This window comes from Urocitellus parryii, chromosome X, assembly GCF_045843805.1.
Source record: "Urocitellus parryii isolate mUroPar1 chromosome X, mUroPar1.hap1, whole genome shotgun sequence".
In the NCBI taxonomy this organism is placed as follows: domain Eukaryota; kingdom Metazoa; phylum Chordata; class Mammalia; order Rodentia; family Sciuridae; genus Urocitellus; species Urocitellus parryii.
The window spans coordinates 65,752,407-65,772,530 of NC_135547.1; the positions used below are offsets into that span (position 1 = coordinate 65,752,407).

At 37.1% G+C, this 20,124-nt stretch overlaps 1 protein-coding gene across 1 annotated transcript in view; it reads right to left on the minus strand.

Moving 5' to 3' along the window:
- The window catches only part of LOC113200921 (sodium/hydrogen exchanger 2-like), a 95,275-nt gene that overhangs the window by 18,041 nt on the left and 57,110 nt on the right, over positions 1–20,124 (minus strand). The window contains exon 9 of the mRNA XM_026414525.1: positions 17,689–17,797. Coding sequence (XP_026270310.1) covers positions 17,689–17,797 — 109 coding nt within the window. The remainder of the gene's footprint in view (positions 1–17,688; positions 17,798–20,124) is intronic.

Here is a 20,124-nt window from a genome sequence, read left to right on the forward strand (position 1 = left end):
AAAATACTAGTATCAATCTTTCTACAGGGGCTAGGGATATAGCTCAGTTGGTAGAACACTTACCTTGCATGCATAAGGTCCTGGGTTTAATTCCCAGCACCACCAAGAAACAACTGTGGATAATTTTACCAAATTGGACAATCTAATTGAACAATCTGAATAAAATATCAAAGTTCCTCAAAAATAAATGGAGGAGGAGAGTGCCAGGGATCCCAGCAGCCTGCAGCAGGGTCCCGGAGACCCAGGCCAACTGATTCGCGTGGCCTGCCCTGCGGCTACAGAAGGCGTGGCGCCTCAGTGAAGCCATTAATTGGCAAGCAGGGAGTTTAGGGAAGGCCATTAGGTGGAATCCCACCAGCCAAGCCCACATGGACCCTTGGGCCGAGCACGGGTTCTCAGAAGGGGAAGGAAGCGGTACAGTCCCATCCCCCACAGCGGACACTCCGCCGAGGCAGTCAGCGGCCACCATCCGGGAAAGCTGAAGGATACACCGACACTCTCCTTCAGAGTGCGACATCAAAACAGGTCGGTGTCATTCAGCTCACCCCCCAGACAGCGGGGATTCGCATAAAATCTCTCCTAGGCTTGCCGGGAGAGGGAGTATCAAGCTGAGCCTCCATACAGGCTAGGGGGAAACCAGAGACACCTGACCTCCAACCCCTCCTCCCAGTAGCAGCCAAAAGGAAACCTGGCTAGCCAGCGCTGGGGGAGGGGCAAGCAGAAAAAATCAAAGTGATAGAGTGCCAGGGATCCCAGCAGCCTGCAGCAGGGCCCCGGAGACCCAGGCCAACTGATTCGAGTGGCCTGCCCTGCGGCTACAGAAGGCGTGGCGCCTCAGTGAAGCCATTAATTGGCAAGCAGGGAGTTTAGGGAAGGCCATTAGGTGGAATCCCACCAGCCAAGCCCACACGGACCCTTGGGCCGAGCACGGGTTCTCAGAAGGGGAAGGAAGCGGTACAGTCCCATCCCCCACAGCGGACACTCCGCCGAGGCAGTCAGCGGCCACCATCCGGGAAAGCTGAAGGATACACCGACACTCTCCTTCAGAGTGCGACATCAAAACAGGTCGGTGTCATTCAGCTCACCCCCCAGACAGCGGGGATTCGCATAAAATCTCTCCTAGGCAAGCAGGGAGTTTAGGGAAGGCCATTAGGTGGAATCCCACCAGCCAAGCCCACACGGACCCTTGGGCCGAGCACGGGTTCTCAGAAGGGGAAGGAAGCGGTACAGTCCCATCCCCCACAGCGGACACTCCGCCGAGGCAGTCAGCGGCCACCATCCGGGAAAGCTGAAGGATACACCGACACTCTCCTTCAGAGTGCGACATCAAAACAGGTCGGTGTCATTCAGCTCACCCCCCAGACAGCGGGGATTCGCATAAAATCTCTCCTAGGCTTGCCGGGAGAGGGAGTATCAAGCTGAGCCTCCATACAGGCTAGGGGGAAACCAGAGACACCTGACCTCCAACCCCTCCTCCCAGTAGCAGCCAAAAGGAAACCTGGCTAGCCAGCGCTGGGGGAGGGGCAAGCAGAAAAAATCAAAGTGATAGAGTGCCAGGGATCCCAGCACCCTGCAGCAGGATACACCACCACTCTCCTTCAGAGTGCAACATCAAAACAGCGGACACTCCATCCAGGCAGTCAGCGGCCACCATCCGGGAAAGCTGAAGAATACACCACCACTCTCCAACAGCTTGCAACATCAAAACAGCCAGCAGCAGGACCCCGGAGATCCAGGCCAACTGATTCCCGCGGCCTGCCCCGCAGCTACAGAAGGCGTGGCGCCTCAGAGAAGCCATTAATTAGCAAGCAGGGAGGTTAGGGACTGCCATTAGGTGGAATCCCGCCAGCCAAGCCCACCGCCCACGCCCGGAACAGGCCCAGCGTCCTGCCAGCATTGTAGTCACGACACCCCAATTGGAATAGGGACAGAGCAGAGCCGCCTTCCACTCCCGGAACAGGCCCAGAGAGCCGCCAGCGTGGTAGACACGTCACCCCAATAGGAGTAGGGGCACAGCCGCCGCCCGCACCTGCAAGGGAGACTTTTCAAGTATACAAGAGCAACATAAATAAATAGGGGGTAAATTTCAAAACACAACAGTTGCACCAAGCAGAAAGAAACGCGAGCAGTATGAAAAGACAAGGAAAGAAAGGACCACAAGCAATGCAGGTCAACTCAACTTTAGAAGAGGTAATAGCTGCAACAGATGGAATATCAGATAAAGAGTTCAGGATATATATGCTTCAGATGATCTGGAGTCTCAAGGAAGACATGAGACAGCAAAATCAGACAATGAAAGATCACATTGACAAACAAATCCAGGAAGTAAAAGATCAATTTCACAGGGAGATAGAGGTAATAAAAAACAAACAAATTGAAATTCTAGAAATGCAGGAAACAATAAACCAACTTAAAAACTCAATTGAGAATACTACCAGCAGAGTAGATCACTTAGAAGAGAGAACATCAGACAATGAAGACAAAGTATTTCAACTGGAAAAGAACATAGACAGCTCAGCAAGTCTGCTAAGAAACCATGAGCAGAACATCCAAGAATTATGGGACAATATCAAAAGACCAAATTTAAGAGTCATTGGGATACAGGAAGGCACAGAGCTCCATTCCAAAGGAATAAACAGTCTATTCAGTGAAATAATACGAGAAAACTTCCCAGAATTGAAGATTGAGACAGAATCCCAAATCCTAGAAGCCTACAGGACGCCGAATGTGCAAAATCATAAGAGATCCACACCTAGACACATTATAATGAAGATGTCCAACATACAGAATAAGGAGAGAATTTTAAAAGCTGCAAGAGAAAGAAAGCAGATTACATTTAGGGGTAAACCAATCAGGATAACAGCTGATCTCTCAACACAGACTCTGAAAGCTAGAAGATCCTGGAATAACATATTTCAAACACTGAAAGACAATGGACTCCAACCAAGAATCGTGTATCCGGCGAAATTAAGCTTCAGGTTAGAAGATGAAATTAAAACCTTCCACGATAAACAAAAGTTAAAAGAATTCACAGCTAGAAAACCATCTCTTCAAAAAATCCTTGGCAAAACATTACAGGAAGAGGAAATGGAAAACAACATTGAAAACCAACAATGGGAGGTAGGACAGTAAAGGGGGGAAAGTAGTCAAAGAGGATAACAAATCAGGTTTAGTAACATCAATAAACAAATATGGATAGAAGAACAAACCATATCTCAATAATAACCCTAAATGTTAATGGCTTAAACTCACCAATTAAGAGACACAGGCTAGTAGAATGGATCAAAAAACAAGACCCAACAATATGCTGTCTACAGGAGACGCATTTTATAGGAAAAGATATACATAGACTGAAGGTGAAAGGTTGGGAAAAATCATATCACTCATATGGACCGCGGAAACAAGCAGGAGTGTCCATACTCATATCTAATAAAATAGATTTCAAGCCAAAGCTAATCAAAAGGGATATAGAAGGACACTTCATACTGCTCAAGGGAACCATACACCAACAAGACATAACAATCATAAATATATATGCCCCAAATAATGGTGCAGCTGTGTTCATCAAGCAAACTCTTCTCAAGTTCAAGAGTCTAATAGACCAACATACAATAATCATGGGAGACTTCAACACACCTCTCTCACCACTGGACAGATCTTCCAAACAAAAGTTAAATAAGGAAACTATAGAACTCAATAACACAATTAACAACCTAGACTTAATTGACATATATAGACTATACCACCCAACATCAAGTAGCTACACTTTTTTCTCAGCAGCACATGGAACCTTCTCAAAAATAGACCATATACTATGTCACAGGGCAACTCTTAGACAATACAAAGGGGTAGAGATAATACCATGCATCTTATCTGATCATAATGGAATGAAACTGAAAATCAATGATAAAAGAAGAAAGGAAAAAGCAAGCATCACCTGGAGAATGAACAATAGGTTGCTGAGTGATCAATGGGTTTTAGAAGACATCAAGGAGGAAATTAAAAAATTCCTAGAGTTAAATGAAAACACAGACACAACATATCGGAATCTATGGGACACATTGAAAGCAGTTCTAAGAGGAAAATTCATTGCTTGGAGTTCATTCCTCAAAAAAAGAAAAAACCAACAAATAAATGATCTCATACTTCATCTCAAAATCCTAGAAAAAGAAGAGCAAAACAACAGCAAAAGAAGTAGAAGGCAAGAAATAATTAAAATCAGAGCTGAAATTAATGAAATTGAAACAAAAGAAACAATTGAAAAAATTGACAAAACTAAAAGCTGGTTCTTTGAAAAAATAAATAAAATTGACAGACCCTTAGCCATGCTAACGAAGAGAAGAAGAGAGAGAACCCAAATTACTAGCATACGGGATGAAAAAGGCAATATCACAACAGACACTTCAGAAATACAGAAGATAATCAGAAATTACTTTGAATCCTTATACTCCAATAAAATAGAAGATAGTGAAGGCATAGATAAATTCCTTGAGTCGTATGATCTGCCCAGATTGAGCCAGGAGGATATAGACAACCTAAACAGACCAATAACAATAGAGGAAATAGAAGAAACCATCAAAAGACTACCAACTAAGAAAAGCCCAGGACCGGATGGGTATACAGCAGAGTTTTACAAAACCTTTAAAGAGGAACTAACACCAATACTTTTCAAGCTATTTCAGGAAATAGAAAAAGAGGGAGAACTTCCAAATTCATTCTACGAGGCCAACATCACCCTGATTCCGAAACCAGACAAAGACACATCAAAGAAGGAAAACTACAGACCAATATCTCTAATGAACCTTGACGCAAAAATCCTCAATAAAATTCTGGCGAATCGGATTCAAATACATATCAAAAAAATTATACATCATGATCAAGTAGGATTCATCCCTGGGATGCAAGGCTGGTTCAATATACGGAAATCAATAAATGTTATTCACCACATCAATAGACTTAAAAATAAGAACCATATGATCATCTCAATAGATGCAGAAAAAGCATTCGACAAAGTACAGCATCCCTTTATGTTCAAAACGCTAGAAAAATTAGGGATAACAGGATCATACCTCAACATTGTAAAAGCAATCTATGATAAGCCACAGGCCAGCATCATTCTGAATGGAGAAAAATTGAAGGCATTCCCTCTAAGATCTGGTACAAGACAGGGATGCCCTCTCTCACCACTTCTGTTCAACATAGTCCTCGAAACACTGGCCAGAGCAATTAGACAGTCAAAAGAAATTAAAGGCATAAAAATAGGAAAAGAAGAACTTAAATTATCACTATTTGCAGATGATATGATTCTATACCTAGCAGACCCAAAAGGGTCTACAAAGAAGCTATTAGAGCTAATAAATGAATTCAGCAAAGTGGCAGGATATAAGATCAACACGCATAAATCAAAGGCATTCCTGTATATCAGCGACAAATCCTCTGAAACGGAAATGAGGACAACTACTCCATTCACAATATCCCCCCAAAAAATAAAATACTTGGGAATCAACCTAACAAAAGAGGTGAAAGATTTATACAATGAAAATTACAGAACCCTAAAGAAAGACATAGAAGAAGACCTTAGAAGATGGAAAAACATACCCTGCTCATGGATAGGCAGAACTAACATCATCAAAATGACGATATTACCAAAAGTTCTCTATAAGTTCAATGCAATGCCAATCAAAATCCCAACAGCATATCTTGTAGAAATAGATAAAAGAATCATGAAATTCATATGGAATAATAAAAGACCCAGAATAGCAAAAACAATACTAAGCAGGAAGTGTGAATCAGGTGGTATAGCGATACCAGACTTCAAACTATACTACAGAGCAATAGTAACAAAAACAGCATGGTACTGGTACCAAAACAGGCGGGTGGACCAATGGTACAGAATAGAGGACACAGTAACCAATCCACAAAACTACAACTATCTTATTTTTGATAAAGGGGCTAAAAGCATGCAATGGAGGAAGGATAGCATCTTCAACAAATGGTGCTGGGAAAACTGGAAATCCATTTGCACCAAAATGAATCTGAATCCCTATCTCTCGCCGTGCACAAAAGTTAACTCAAAATGGATCAAGGAACTTGATATTAAATCAGAGACACGGCATCTGATAGAAGAAAAAGTTGGTTATGATCTACACGCTGTGGGATCGGGCTCCAAATTCCTCAATAGGACACCCATAGCGCTAGAGTTAACAAATAGAATCAACAAATGGGACTTACTCAAACTAAAAAGTTTTTTCTCAGCAAAAGAAACAATAAGAGAGATAAATAGGGAGCCTACATCCTGGGAACAAATCTTTACTCCACACACTTCAGATAGAGCCCTAATAACCAGAATATACAAAGAACTCAAAAAATTAGACAATAAGATAACAAATAACCCAATCAATAAATGGGCCAAGGACCTGAACAGACACTTCTCAGAGGAGGACATACAATCAATCAACAAGTACATGAAAAAATGCTCACCATCGCTAGCAGTCAGAGAAATGCAAATCAAAACTACCCTAAGATACCATCTCACTCCAGTAAGACTGGCAGCCATTAGGAAGTCAAACAACAATAAGTGCTGGAGAGGATGCGGGGAAAAGGGCACTCTTGTTCATTGCTGGTGGGACTGCAAATTGGTGCAGCCAATTTGGAAAGCAGTATGGAGATTTCTCGGAAAGCTGGGAATGGAACCACCATTTGACCCAGCTATTCCCCTTCTCGGTCTATTCCCTAAAGCCCTAACAAGAGCATGCTACAGGGACACTGCTACATCGATGTTCATAGCAGCTCAATTCACGATAGCAAGACTGTGGAACCAGCCTAGATGCCCCTCAATAGATGAATGGATAAAAAAAATGTGGCATTTATACACTATGGAGTATTACTCTGCATTAAAAAATGACAAAATTATAGAATTTGGAGGGAAATGGATGGCATTAGAGCAGATTATGCTAAGTGAAGCTAGTCAATCTTTAAAAAACAAATACCAAATGACTCCTTTGATATAAGGGGTGTAAACAAGGACAGGGTAGGGACGAAGAGCTTGAGAAGAATATTTACAGTAAACAGGGATGAGAGGTGGGAGGGAAAGGGAGTGAGAAGGGAAATTGCATGGAAATGGAAGGCGATCCTCAGGGTTATACAAAATGTCATATAAGAGGTAAGGAGGGGTAAGTCAAGAGAATACAAATGGAAGACATGATTTACAGTAGAAGGGGTAGAGAGAGAAAAGGGGAGGGGAGGGGAGGGGAGGGGAGGGGAGGGGAGGGGGGATAGTAGACAATAGGACAGACAGCAGAATACATCAGACACTAGAAAGGCAATATGTCAATCAATGGAAGGGTAACTGATGTGATACAGCAATTTGTATACGGGGTAAAAGCGGGAGTTCATAATCCACTTGAATCAAACCGTGTAATATGATGTATTAAGAACTATGTAATGTTATGAACGACCAATAAAAAAAAAAAACAAAAAAAAATAAATGGAGGAGGTTCAAGAAGATGGCAAAAGGGAGCTAGGCAGTGATTTCAATCTCCTCAAACCATAGAAAGGAGGCAGTGAAGGAAAAGCATAATTGAGAATTTGCTGACAAGATAAATGCTCTAAGACTCAATATTATAAAGTCTGAGACCTGGAGAGACTTAAAGATTGGTTACAAGAGTAGAAAATAAGTGCAGACTTCTCTAACTCTGAACCCATCCCAGGACAGAGGAAAGGTGGGAGGTCAACAGAGAAAGAGGGAGCAGGTAAACACTTAAGCTCACTCACTTAAAAACATTTGGAAAGGCATTAAAGCATGATATGAACAGCAGTGTCCCTGAAGCAGATGGGTTCAATACCAAATTGTGAATAGAAATCTGGGCCAGGGTATGCAGCCATTCTGTGGAGTCCTCAGCTCACTAGTCATCCCTTAAATCAACCTGGCATCTTCCCTCTTTCAGACAGCTGCAAATTATACCAGAATGAAGACCCCTCCAGTGGAATCTCTCAATAATCCAACTAGAGAAAACTACCAGTCGAAAATCAAAAATCTTTGAATTTCCCTTCCCCTCACTGCAAAAAAGTGGAGTGGGGTGGAGCAGAACTGTGAAGGGGAATGAACCTATCCCAGCATTCCACTCAGCCTCTATGAAACACAGGCAGTGGCAGAATGCTGTGTGCTGCCTCTGCAGGAACTGGGCAGAGACATAGTTTCAAGGCAGCTTTGGCCTCAAGTAGATCTGTCAGGTCTGCACTGACTCCAACCACTGATATTTGGGGGAGGCACTGTGGGAAATTGTCAAAGAAGCCTAGAGGGACTGTCCCCTTCAATCACACCCACAGTCTGAGTGGGACCCATACTGGAGGGAAACTACCTGAATATGCAGTGACAAAGGTCCAGTTTCTGGATGGTGAAAGGAACCAGCAGAAGGCAGCTAGAATATCTGAGTACCCCAGAAAGATTAAAGTGAAGGTTTCCAGATTGCTGCCATAGCAAAAGGGAGGTAGTTAAGATGGAAAGTTGCCTGGTTCAAGGCAATAGAGAGCTTTTGCTCCCAGGTTGACCCCTCGAGCTTAACCTGTGATCACAACTGGTAAGTGAAACATCATTTTTGGACACTGTCTGAACCCTGCATCAGTCATAGTCAACAGAGGGAATCAATGCCCACTGTTCACAATTTGGGGAAGTAGAAAATAGAACCCAGGTGAACCACTTGAATTCCTTTACTACAGCAGCTCAAAGAGCAACATTGACTAAGGGTAGTATTTCTGCACTACAGAAAACCTGCAGAAAATCCAAAATCACCGGACCTGTACTTATAGACAACCCCCAGACTCTACACCACCACAATAAGAATCATGTAGAGGGAAGCAGTTACACAGTGATACACAGGAACAAATCAGAGCCTACATTCTGAATTCCTACACACAATAGAAACAATCAAGACAAAACACTGAGTGCTCCAAGCAGCCACAGGGCCCTGAGCTGATAAACAAGAACAGGCTGGTGGGAGGTGTTTAGCAACTAGGTGTCTCTTGTGCCCCAGCAACTCTGGAGGATCCACAGCCAAAGAATAATCGACATATGCTAAATTTCCCAAACTCTAATGAAATTCAAGCAAAGATTTGACAAGAATTTTCTTCACCTTGGCATGCTTTACTATAAATAACTCTAATATCAACTTTTTGTCAGGTCGGTGGTGGTGACTTAGAACAAAGCAGCCTGTGCAGGAAAGAAACATCAATCAGGAGCCAATGGAAACACCTGTCAATCAGCGGTATCTCCTGACTAACACCTGTCAATCAGCAGGACCCCCTGGCCAATCCTGGAGTTCAGCCAGCTCCCCAGAACCAACTCCAGTGGGACAAGGACTCTAAAAACACCTTTTCCTGTCCCCAGCCCTTCCCTTCACACCTAAGCCCCATAAAATCCCAGTCCGATTGAGCTCCCACACGGTTTCTCCTCAGACCCTTCTCTTGTCCACTCTGTTGGTCTGATCCAGTTCCACCCATGAGTGATGTCTCAAATAAAGCCTTGTTCAGCGACTTTTTAAAATCTGCCTAAAATCTGCCTCCTTTGGTCTCTGCCTGCCTTGCATGATCTTACATTTTTATCTTATCATTCTTTAACCTTTTTTGAAAGTTCTTATCCTAATACCCAACGTTGTAACTTCATCCCATTTGAATGTATTTCTTCTCATGGTTTAAGGCATTAATTGGAATCATTCTGTCTTTGTTTTCCTAGCTCCAGTTTATACTTGTCCTTTTACTCCACTATTCCCGGCTATTCATTATCTTCTGCTATCTCAAATACCTACCATCCACCTTTTTCTCCTTTCTACATTGGTGTGTATTATTATTTTCTTTCTTGACCAGTCTTTCTTCTCCCCCTTTGAACCCCATTTAACATTATAGCAATTTTGATAAATTCAATAACTAATTTTTCAACCTATTCCAGAACTTTTCTACAAGTTTATACCTGGATTTAAGGAGCTGTGGAGAACAATATGAACTAGTTTTTGTTTTTCATTTTTCATAAATTTGAATAGTAAAAAGCTTGATTCTGAAATGATTATAATAAATAGGATTCAGTGGCATCTATCAATTATGCACAGATACTGGGGTCAGCAGAGGACACATATTTAGTTAAAGTATCAATATCTGGAAATTAGACCAACCCAGGGCTCTTAAAAGAAAGAAGCTCACGAAGTAGTCCAATAATTTACTCTACATGTGGTTGAATCACAAAATAATTGTGCTGAGTGAAAGAAATCAGGCATATACAATGTGATTTTATTTACATAAAATTCTAGGATATGCAAAAAATGTATAGTGAGAGAAGGCAGAACATCTAATTTCCTTTCATTTGTGTGGGTGAGGAAGAGAAGGAAGGATTCAAAGAGGAACAAGATAATATTTAGGATTAGTGGATGTTCATTATTCTAGTTAAGGAGCAGATAGATAAGGGTGGTGGGAATACAAGATTCTTTAAGAGAACAATTCTATAAAATGGAATAATTATGCTGACCCCCATATGCTTTGTTTGTTCCAAGAAACAATTTACCCGAAACCCTGCCTGGCTTAAGTAAACAGGATATGTCACATTGCTCAGCAAACAACCTGTTAACTGCAGGAGAAATACAGGCCCATCATAAAGTTGATGGGAGGAAGCCAGGAGATTTTTGTGACCAGATTCTAAAAATCTGGGAGATAAGGATAGTTCCTCCTAACCATAAAATCGGTAAGAATTATGGTTAAGAATCCAATTAGAACCAGTTGGCAAGTGCCAAGGTGACCTAGAGTTACCATAACAGTGGGTATTTGAAAGTCTGATGTCACCCTGCTGTCCACCAAAAGTCAAGAGGTGTATACTAGGCCAGGAGTCTAACACTGAACTAAATCACCAACCCTACTCCATGTATGCATAATATGTCAAAAATATACTCTACTATCATGCATATCTAAAAAGAACAAATACAAAAATTATAAAAAAAAAAAACTCAAGATGTGGACTTGGACAAGACTCTCCAGAAACTTCTCTGGGATCCCAATAAAACTCAAATACACATAGGTGAATACACAACCAATGTAATTCTGTATCATGTAAAACCAGAAAAAGAAGTTTTACTCCATCTATGTATGTCAAAATATATTCTACTATCATATATAACTCAAAAGAACAAATAATTTTTAATGGAATGCAAGAGGGGCACTTTGTCCCTTTCCTTGCTGAGAGGATCCACTCTCTCCCTTGAGAGTATCCCCTTCTTTTCCTCTCCCTTTAATAAACTCATGCCTGTTACTCTAAGCAACATGTCTGAAATCTTTCTGGACTTTATCGCAGGAATCAGGGTTTGAAGAGGTTGTCTTTGGGGTACCTCAGCTTCTTGGGAGGCCCCAGCTCCATAACATCCTGATTGTTGTTTGGATATTCAAATATAGGTATCTATATGTAAAACCTTATAAAATGGTATACTTTAACATGTGCAGTTTATTGTTTGTCATTTGTGCTTCAATAAAACTTTTAAAAATTAACCAAAAGAAGTAACCATAACCTAAGCATTTCCAAGAGGGAAAATACTTTAACTGATATGGAAACCATATTTTCATTACATCTCTTCTAAGGACTCAGCAATTATATGTAAATATTAAATTTCATTCATTAGTCTAATTGTAATTAGCACTATTGGTCTGTTACATTAAATAGTGTGTGTGTGTGTGTGTGTGTGTGTGTGTGTGTATATATATATATATATATATATATATATATATATATATATACACACACATTTTACAGTTTAGGAGAAGAGATGAAAATATACAATCAAAGTTAGAAGTACTGGAATATCTTATGTTAATTGAAAATACCTGTAAAATCTCAGGAATTTTCTTCTTCTCTGTATGTATACTTTCTTAGATTTAACTACTAAAACTTTCTAAAAGTAATGCTGAACTAGTCATAATGATGCTCAGGTGACAGTCTATAAATGTCATTGTCCACCAAAAGGATTGAGAACCTTGGGGAAAAAAGCTTGTTTAAAGTCTGAATCAGAAATATATCATATGATCCTTGGATATCTTATTATAATAAATAGCTAAAAAGCTATTTAAGACTTATTGGGTCATGTTAGAAACACATCGAGGCCAATTTTGACTAGCACTCACTGGCCAAAGATGAGGTTGTTTAAGCATCAATAATCTAAAAATTGAAATATATCAAATATACATCAAATGTAAAAATGCATCAAATATGAAATATCTATTAATTTATAAAGATGCTTAATTCTCTCAAGTCACCTTTGGAGGTTTCTAGAATACCAGCTCACTACTCTAAAATTCTTAAGAAAAGTGAAAAAAATAAAGCCTGTATCCTAACTTTCCTATAAGAAAACAGGGTTATCAAATAATTGATGAAGAGTACTTCTTCTTTATAGAAGAATTCTAGCTAATAAATGTAGAAGAAATGTTATATATAGGAAGCTACCATTTTGCAACCTTTGATGAAATAAAGGACATGGGTGACAGTAATCAAAATTGATTGGAGAACTTTATAATGAGTGGATCAAACTGGTAACTCTTGAACCCAATTTTCAAGTGATGATGATACCCAATTCTAGAGGAAATTATATTCCCTCTGATTAAATTCTATATGAAGTAAACATCATTACCTATAAAGTACTCTTAATAAATAATTAAATTGGAATCTGTTTGAACATCTAAATCTATTGATTTAATGGAAATCAGAGATTAGAGAAACATGTTACGTTACACTGCAAGGGCTCATTCAGCCCAATGTAGAGACTGATAAATTCTATAGGACAAATTATACAATTTCTTCAACAAATAATTGCTTATTAAAAATGTAAACTGAGTCACTGATATACAGAAATGACATCATGGGAACAAATTTTTACTCCTCACACTTCAGACAGAGCCTTAATATCCAGAGTATAGAAAGAACTCAAAAAATTAGACAATAAGACAATAAATACCCCAATCAACAAATGGGCCAAGGACCTGAACAGACACTTCTCAGAGGAGGACATACAATCAATCAACAAATACATGAAAAAATGCTCACCATCTCTAGCAGTCAGAGAAATGCAAATCAAAACTACCCTAAGATACCATCTCACTCCAGTAAGATTGGCAGCCATCAGGAAGTCAAACAATAACAAGTGCTGGAGAGGATGTGGGGAAAAGGGTACTCTTGTACATTGCTGGTGGGACTGCAAATTGGTTCAGCCAATTTGGAAAGCAGTATGGAGATTCCTGGGAAAGCTGGGAATGGAACCACCATTTGACCCAGCTATTCCCCTTCTCGGTCTATTCCCTGAAGACCTTAAGAGAGCGTACTACAGGGATACTGCCACATCGATGTTCATAGCAGCACAATTCACAATAGCTAGACTGTGGAACCAACCCAGATGCCCTTCAATGGATGAATGGATTAAAAAAATGTGGCAGTTATACACCATGGAGTATCACGCAGCTCTAAAAAATGACAAATTCATGGAATTTGCAGGGAAATGGATGGCACTAGAGCAGATTATGCTTAGTGAAGCCAGCCAATCCCTAAAAAACAAATACCAAATGTCTTCTTTGATATAATGAGAGCAACTAAGAATAGAGCAGGGAGAAAGAGCAGGAAGAAAAGATTGATATTAAACAGAGACACGAGATGGGAGGGAAAGAGAGAGAAAAGGGGAATTGCATGGAAATGGAAAGAGACCCTCATTGTTAAAAAAAAACTACATAAAAGAGGTTGTGAGGGGAATTGGAAGAAAAAACAAGGAGAGAAATGAATTACAGTAGATGGGATAGAGAGAGAAGATGGGAGGGGAGGGGAGGGGAGGGGGGATAGTAGAGGATAGGAAAGGTAGAAGAATACAACAGTTACTAATAGGGCATTATGTAAAAAGGTGAATGTGTAACTGATGTGATTCTGCAATCTGTATTTGGGGTAAAAATGGGAGTTCATAACTCACTTGAAACTAATGTCTGAAATATGATATGTCAAGAGCCATGTAAGGTTTTGAACAACCAATAAAAAAAAAAAAGAAAAAGAAAACGTAAAAATGTAAACTGAATCTCTTAGATATTAAAGGAGACGAACTAGACAACTGTGTGAACTTATTGAGTCTTGCTTCAAACAAAACAAATGCGAAGAAACAGTGAAACAATAAGGGAAAACTGAACATAAACTGTGTACTGATAATACTAATGAATTATTGTTAATATGGGTATGTGATGATGGTATTGTGGTTTTCATTTATCTGTTAGTATACAGTAATATTTCTGAGTAAAAAATATGTCTAAAATTTGCTTTACATCTATTCCAGAAGAAACACTAATTTGGAGTGGGGAAATAAATAAACATGAAATACCAAATAGCTGATAATAATTTATCTGAGTGAAAAATATTTAAAGATTCATTTTATTTTCTATGTTTATGTGTTCAAAAATAAAAATAATAAATTTTAATGATCTGCTGAGCTCATATTTTCATATATAATAGAAAACATTCTTGCCTAGTAGTTATTAAAGACTTATGATTGTATTTTAAATGTGAAAAAACAACTTGATTGAAAATTAATTTGAAAGTCATAATTAATTTGTAAGTCAAAATTAATTTGCAAGTCTCTGGATTCAGACTGTCAGGTATAAATTTTTGGTTTTCCTGTTTATTAACTGTACAACCTTGGGAAATTTATATTGGTTTTCTCAGTACTTTAATGGAAATGATTATGGTATTAACTTCACAAAGGCAAAATAAAATGTAGCTAAAATAATTATTATAAACTCTTAGCACATAGCACATAAAAATGTCCAATAAAGGTTAATTATCTTTAGGCACCATTTTAAAAGACAAGAAAACTGTTCAATTCACTGTTTTTTTTTTTCATTTGTAATTTTTTTATTTGTTCTAATTAGTTATTCATAACAATAGAATGCATTTTGACATATCATACATAAATGGAGTATAACTTCTCATTCTTCTGGTTGTAGATGATACAGAATCACATCAGTTGTTTAATCATATACATACATAGGGTAATAATGTCGGCTTCATTCTACCATCCTTCTACCCCCCTCCTCCCTCCTCTCTCTCTTCGCTCCCCTCTGACTAATAAAAAGTAACTCTATTTGTAATATCATGGTACCTTTAGATATTTGAAGCCCAAATCACCAAAAATACTTATCTATTCATCTGGGAACAAAAACTACAAAGAGGTCATAAAACCTATTTTCTCTTACCTCAATAATTTGTTTCTTTGTTTTTTCCATCCAGACCCTGCCTTTTTCTCCAAAACCATTATTTAAGTTGAAAAACTGATTAGACAAAGGAGAATAAAGGGAAGGGATGGGAATACAAATAGGAAAGACAGTGGAATGAATCTGATATAACTTTTCTATGTACATATATGAATACACAACAATGAATCTCATCATCATGTACATTCACAGGGCTGGGATCCTAATTAGAATAAGAAGACACTTCTCAGAAGAAGATATACATTTGATCAACAAATATATTAAAAAAATGTTCAACATCTCTACTAATTAGAGAAATGCAAATCAAAACTACTCTAAGATTTCATCTCACTCCAGTCAGAATGGCAGCTATCAAGAATACAGACAAAAATAAATGATGGCAGGGATGTGGGGGAAAAGGCACACTCAAACATTGCTGGGGGACTGCAAAGCAGTGTAACCAATCTGGAAAACAGTATGGAGATTCCTTAGAAAACTTGGAATGGAACCACCATCTGACCCAGCTTTCCCATTCCTCGGTCTATACCCAAACTACTTAAAATCAGCATAATATAATAATGCAACTACATCAATTTTCATAGCAGCTCAATTCACAATAGCTAAACTGTGGAACCAACCTAGAAGCCCTTCAATAGATGAATGGATAAAGAAACTTTGGTATATGTATACACAATGGAATATTACTCAGCAATAAAAGAGAATAAAATTATGGCATTTTCAGGTAAGTGGATGGAGTTGGAGAATATCATGCTAAGCAAAGTAAGCCAATACCAAAAAACCAAAGGCCAAATATTCTCTCTGATAAGTGGCTGCCGATTCATAACAGGGAGTGGAGAGGCAAGGGAAAAATAGAGGAACTTTGATTGGGCAAAGGGGAGGGAGGGGAGGGAAGGTGCATGGGGGCAGGAAAGATGGTGGAATGAGATGGACATCATTACCCTAGATACATGTATTATTGTACATATGGTATGACGCTACATCATGTACAACCATAGAAATGTAAAGTGCTGCAAATGTGTACAATGAACCAAAATGCATTCTGCTATCATATATACCTAATTAAAATAAATAAATAAATTTTTAAAAAATAAAAGAAGAAGAAGTGTTCCATACTGGTATAAATATATCAAAATAGATTCTACTATCATGTATAACGTAAAAGAACAGTAAAAATTTAAAATATAAAAAAGTTGAAAATAAATAAAGAAAACTGGATATATTTTTTTTAATCTGACAATTCAAAATATATACATATATCTTCACAACATTTTGAACATTATAGTTCCTATCTTAATGTAAGAAGTAGTATTTATACTGAGTGTTATGACACATGCCTGTGTTTCCAGCTGATTGGGAGGCTGAGGCAGGAGGATCACACGTTTTTAGGCTAGTCTCTGAAACCTTGCAAGGCACTAAACAACTTAGCAAGACCCTCAAAATAAAAAGTAAAAAAGGCTGGGGATGTGACTTGGTGGTTAAGCACCCCCAGGGTTCAATCCCTGGTACCAAAAATTAGAAATGAAAGCATAATATTTATGACCATGAAATTCAGAATATAAGCTTATTACATTTTTATGAGAAAATAATTTCAATTATGTATGAACTGACATAAAAATTATAATCATTCATTATTATTAAATGTTTTTGTTCTAGCTTTTCTCTCAAGAGCTCAAAGTGGTTTTCATATCCAGTCAGCTCTATTTTTAAGAGTTTCCATGACAATCCAGCATTAACTCCATAATCCAGCATACTATCAAAACAATATTTTTTACATTTACGTTAACTGACTCATATTTATTTGTGTCTAATGCTACAAAATGCATAGAATCAAAAATTGTCTTAACAGCAGCGACCTAAGTATTCCATGCTTAAGTCAAACTTTTTCTAACGTAAATACTAATTTCAAAATAAGTGTGCACTTTACCACTTGAAGACAATTTTTTTTTCCTGTGAAGAGGGGCAAAATACAGAATTCTGATGTATTATAATAATTTTCAGATTTCTAAATTATCAAACTAACTTTAACTAATGTTCAACTATGAACATATTAAACCTATTTTTCCATGACCTAATTTTTTAAAATGTGGAGTTTGGTGACCCTCTACTAACAAAATCTGCCTTAATACTAAAACACCCACTATTTGTGATTTGAAAATACACTTTATTGTACAAAATTATATATTAAAAAATTCCTTAATCAACACATAATGCAGTGCATATTCAGTTAAACAGAAATTGTTTAAGCACTTTCCAATGAATGACAAATCTGAATATGACTTAAACACTGATTTGTCATTTTATTTACCATGCCTCTTATTCCTATCACACTCACAGAGACAGAGATTCATTTGGAACTATAAAAAGAAAAGTTACTACATTTCATTTGTGTAATTAATAAAGTTATATGCATTAAAAAATAAGTCTTACCACTCTCCTGATTTTATAAAGGTTTGTGGTCAATATTTCTTGAATATTAGCCATAACATCCTGATCAGGAGTTAGGGATGAGATTGGCATGGTTGTTTGACGGCTGTGGCTGGAAATAAAATACCTGGATTACTTATGCTCTTTCAACACACAAATATACAAATTCAAAAAACACATTCAAAAAACCTAATGTATCAATAAATAGATGTTTTCAAAGATATTTTGAAAGGGTAATTGAGGGCAGGGTGGAGATTGTACAAAAGACACATTAAAAAGCATAAATCTGGGGCTGGGGATGTGGCTCAAGTGGTAGCGTGCTCACCTGGCATGCGCGGGGTGCTGGGTTCAATCCTCAGCACCACATAAAAATAAAATAAAGATGTTGTGTCCACTGAAAACTAAAAAATAAGTATTAGAAAATTCTCTGTCTCTCTCAAAAAAAGCATAAATCCGATCTTTCAGAGATAATAAAATCAGATATTTAGGTAATTTCTTCTTTTAACCTTACTTATCTCAACATTTAAAATATACTTACAGTAGATACATGAGCATAATATTTAAAAGGGAAGTTCTTTTGATGTGTGCTAAAATTTTATAATTCAAATAACAGTATAATCTATATACAATGAAATATATAAAATGCTGATAATATGTTCCTCAAAATACCTTTAATAAAGTTGCAGATAAGAACCCTTTGATATTTATTTTGAATAACTTACTCTTCATGGAAAGAAAATTGCAAGTAAGATAAATATGATGACTGAGACCAAACATTAGAATTATGCTATTTTATACTAGTATTGGAAATTTGTTTGAGATTTTATTTTGAGTATGTAACACTGTAATAATACCTGAATTGAATTTATACTACTTGGCCACTTTATAATAATATTTTTATGTTAATCTTGAAATTAATGTTTTATTCTCCAAATTCTGGAACATATTATTATTATTAAGGGATATCAAATCCTAACAATTTACTATATTTCTTATCCTAATATTAATTTCAGATTTATATTATTAAATAAAAGGGAAAATAAGTGATTTATATAGTTACTTCAGATAGTACCTAATTTAGATAAAATAAAATTCACATTTAGGGTTCTAAATTAATCAGATTTGCTATATACACTTCTCAAGTACATCAAGTTTAAGTTGAGCCTTTGATGTGGTTTTAATTTTATATATCTGGCTTGATAAATACAAATATTAATGATGATACCCTTCCTAAATACATCCAAATCCTAAGGTACTCAAGGATTTTCATCATCCACTTATCCACTTATCTTTCCTTCTCTATAATAGATAGCCCCTCCACCTGGAGAACATCCAGTTGTGATGATTTATAGTAGAAAAGATTTCAGGAGTTCATCTTGTGTAGCCCACATTAAATAGGCAAGTCAAAAACCCAATAAAAATTTTATTTTTAATTAAAACTCATAAAAGATAAAAAGTATTTTGTTAATATATTTTGATATCTTGTTCCAGCACTTATTTCATAACTTTCTCTTTAAAAGACATCCTTTAACTTCAGTCAATTATTTAGAATTCCTAACTGATACCCAGTCATGAATTTAGGATATTTTCGTTCATTTTTACCTTACATAATGTTTACTTTTAATTCTTATAGTTTCCTCTCCTAAATATATTTTTCAGGTTACAATATTAGTATATGCATACTAACAAAAATACAGAAAATATAAAGAGTAATAAAAAATCAAATAATCTCACTACATAGAGAAAACTATGATTAAAACATGATGTATGCATTTCCAGATTTTTTTTTACCCAGACACAGATAAGGGCAGAAAAATTTCATATTCTACAAAAAATAATCATATATATATATATATATATATATATATATATATATACTTTCTTTTTAAAAATTATTATTCAATTTGATAGTGTACCACAGATAAAGGTTCATATAAATACTTACTTTATACATCTTCATCACTTTAAAGGATGTATGTTGTTCTAACTAATTATTAAATATTAAAGAAAAGCTAAGTGTTAGACCTTCATTTCTGGATTTTGAATAGAGAAATGAGCTATTTATTGGTTAAATATATTCCTGTAAAATCAAGCATTGATCAGTTGAGAAAGATATATTGAATAATAAGTTAGTTAATTATTTAATCTTTGTTTAAATATGCAGCTGCAGTTACTTTATACCAATTTTTAAAAAATATTTTTAAAGGAAAAAATATTGTATAATAAATTTAATCAAAAGACCAACCCCTCAAGAAAACTCTCATGATGCAGAAAAACATCAAATTCCTACTGAATCAACACACAAAATGAATAGAGTAATAGCTTTCTATTACTTTTTATTCTTATGTTTTCTCTTTTGAGATATATCTGCTCTCTCTAAACAGTGGCCTCCAGATCTACAGCCAGGAAATCACCAACTTGTATATTTTTTCTTTATTG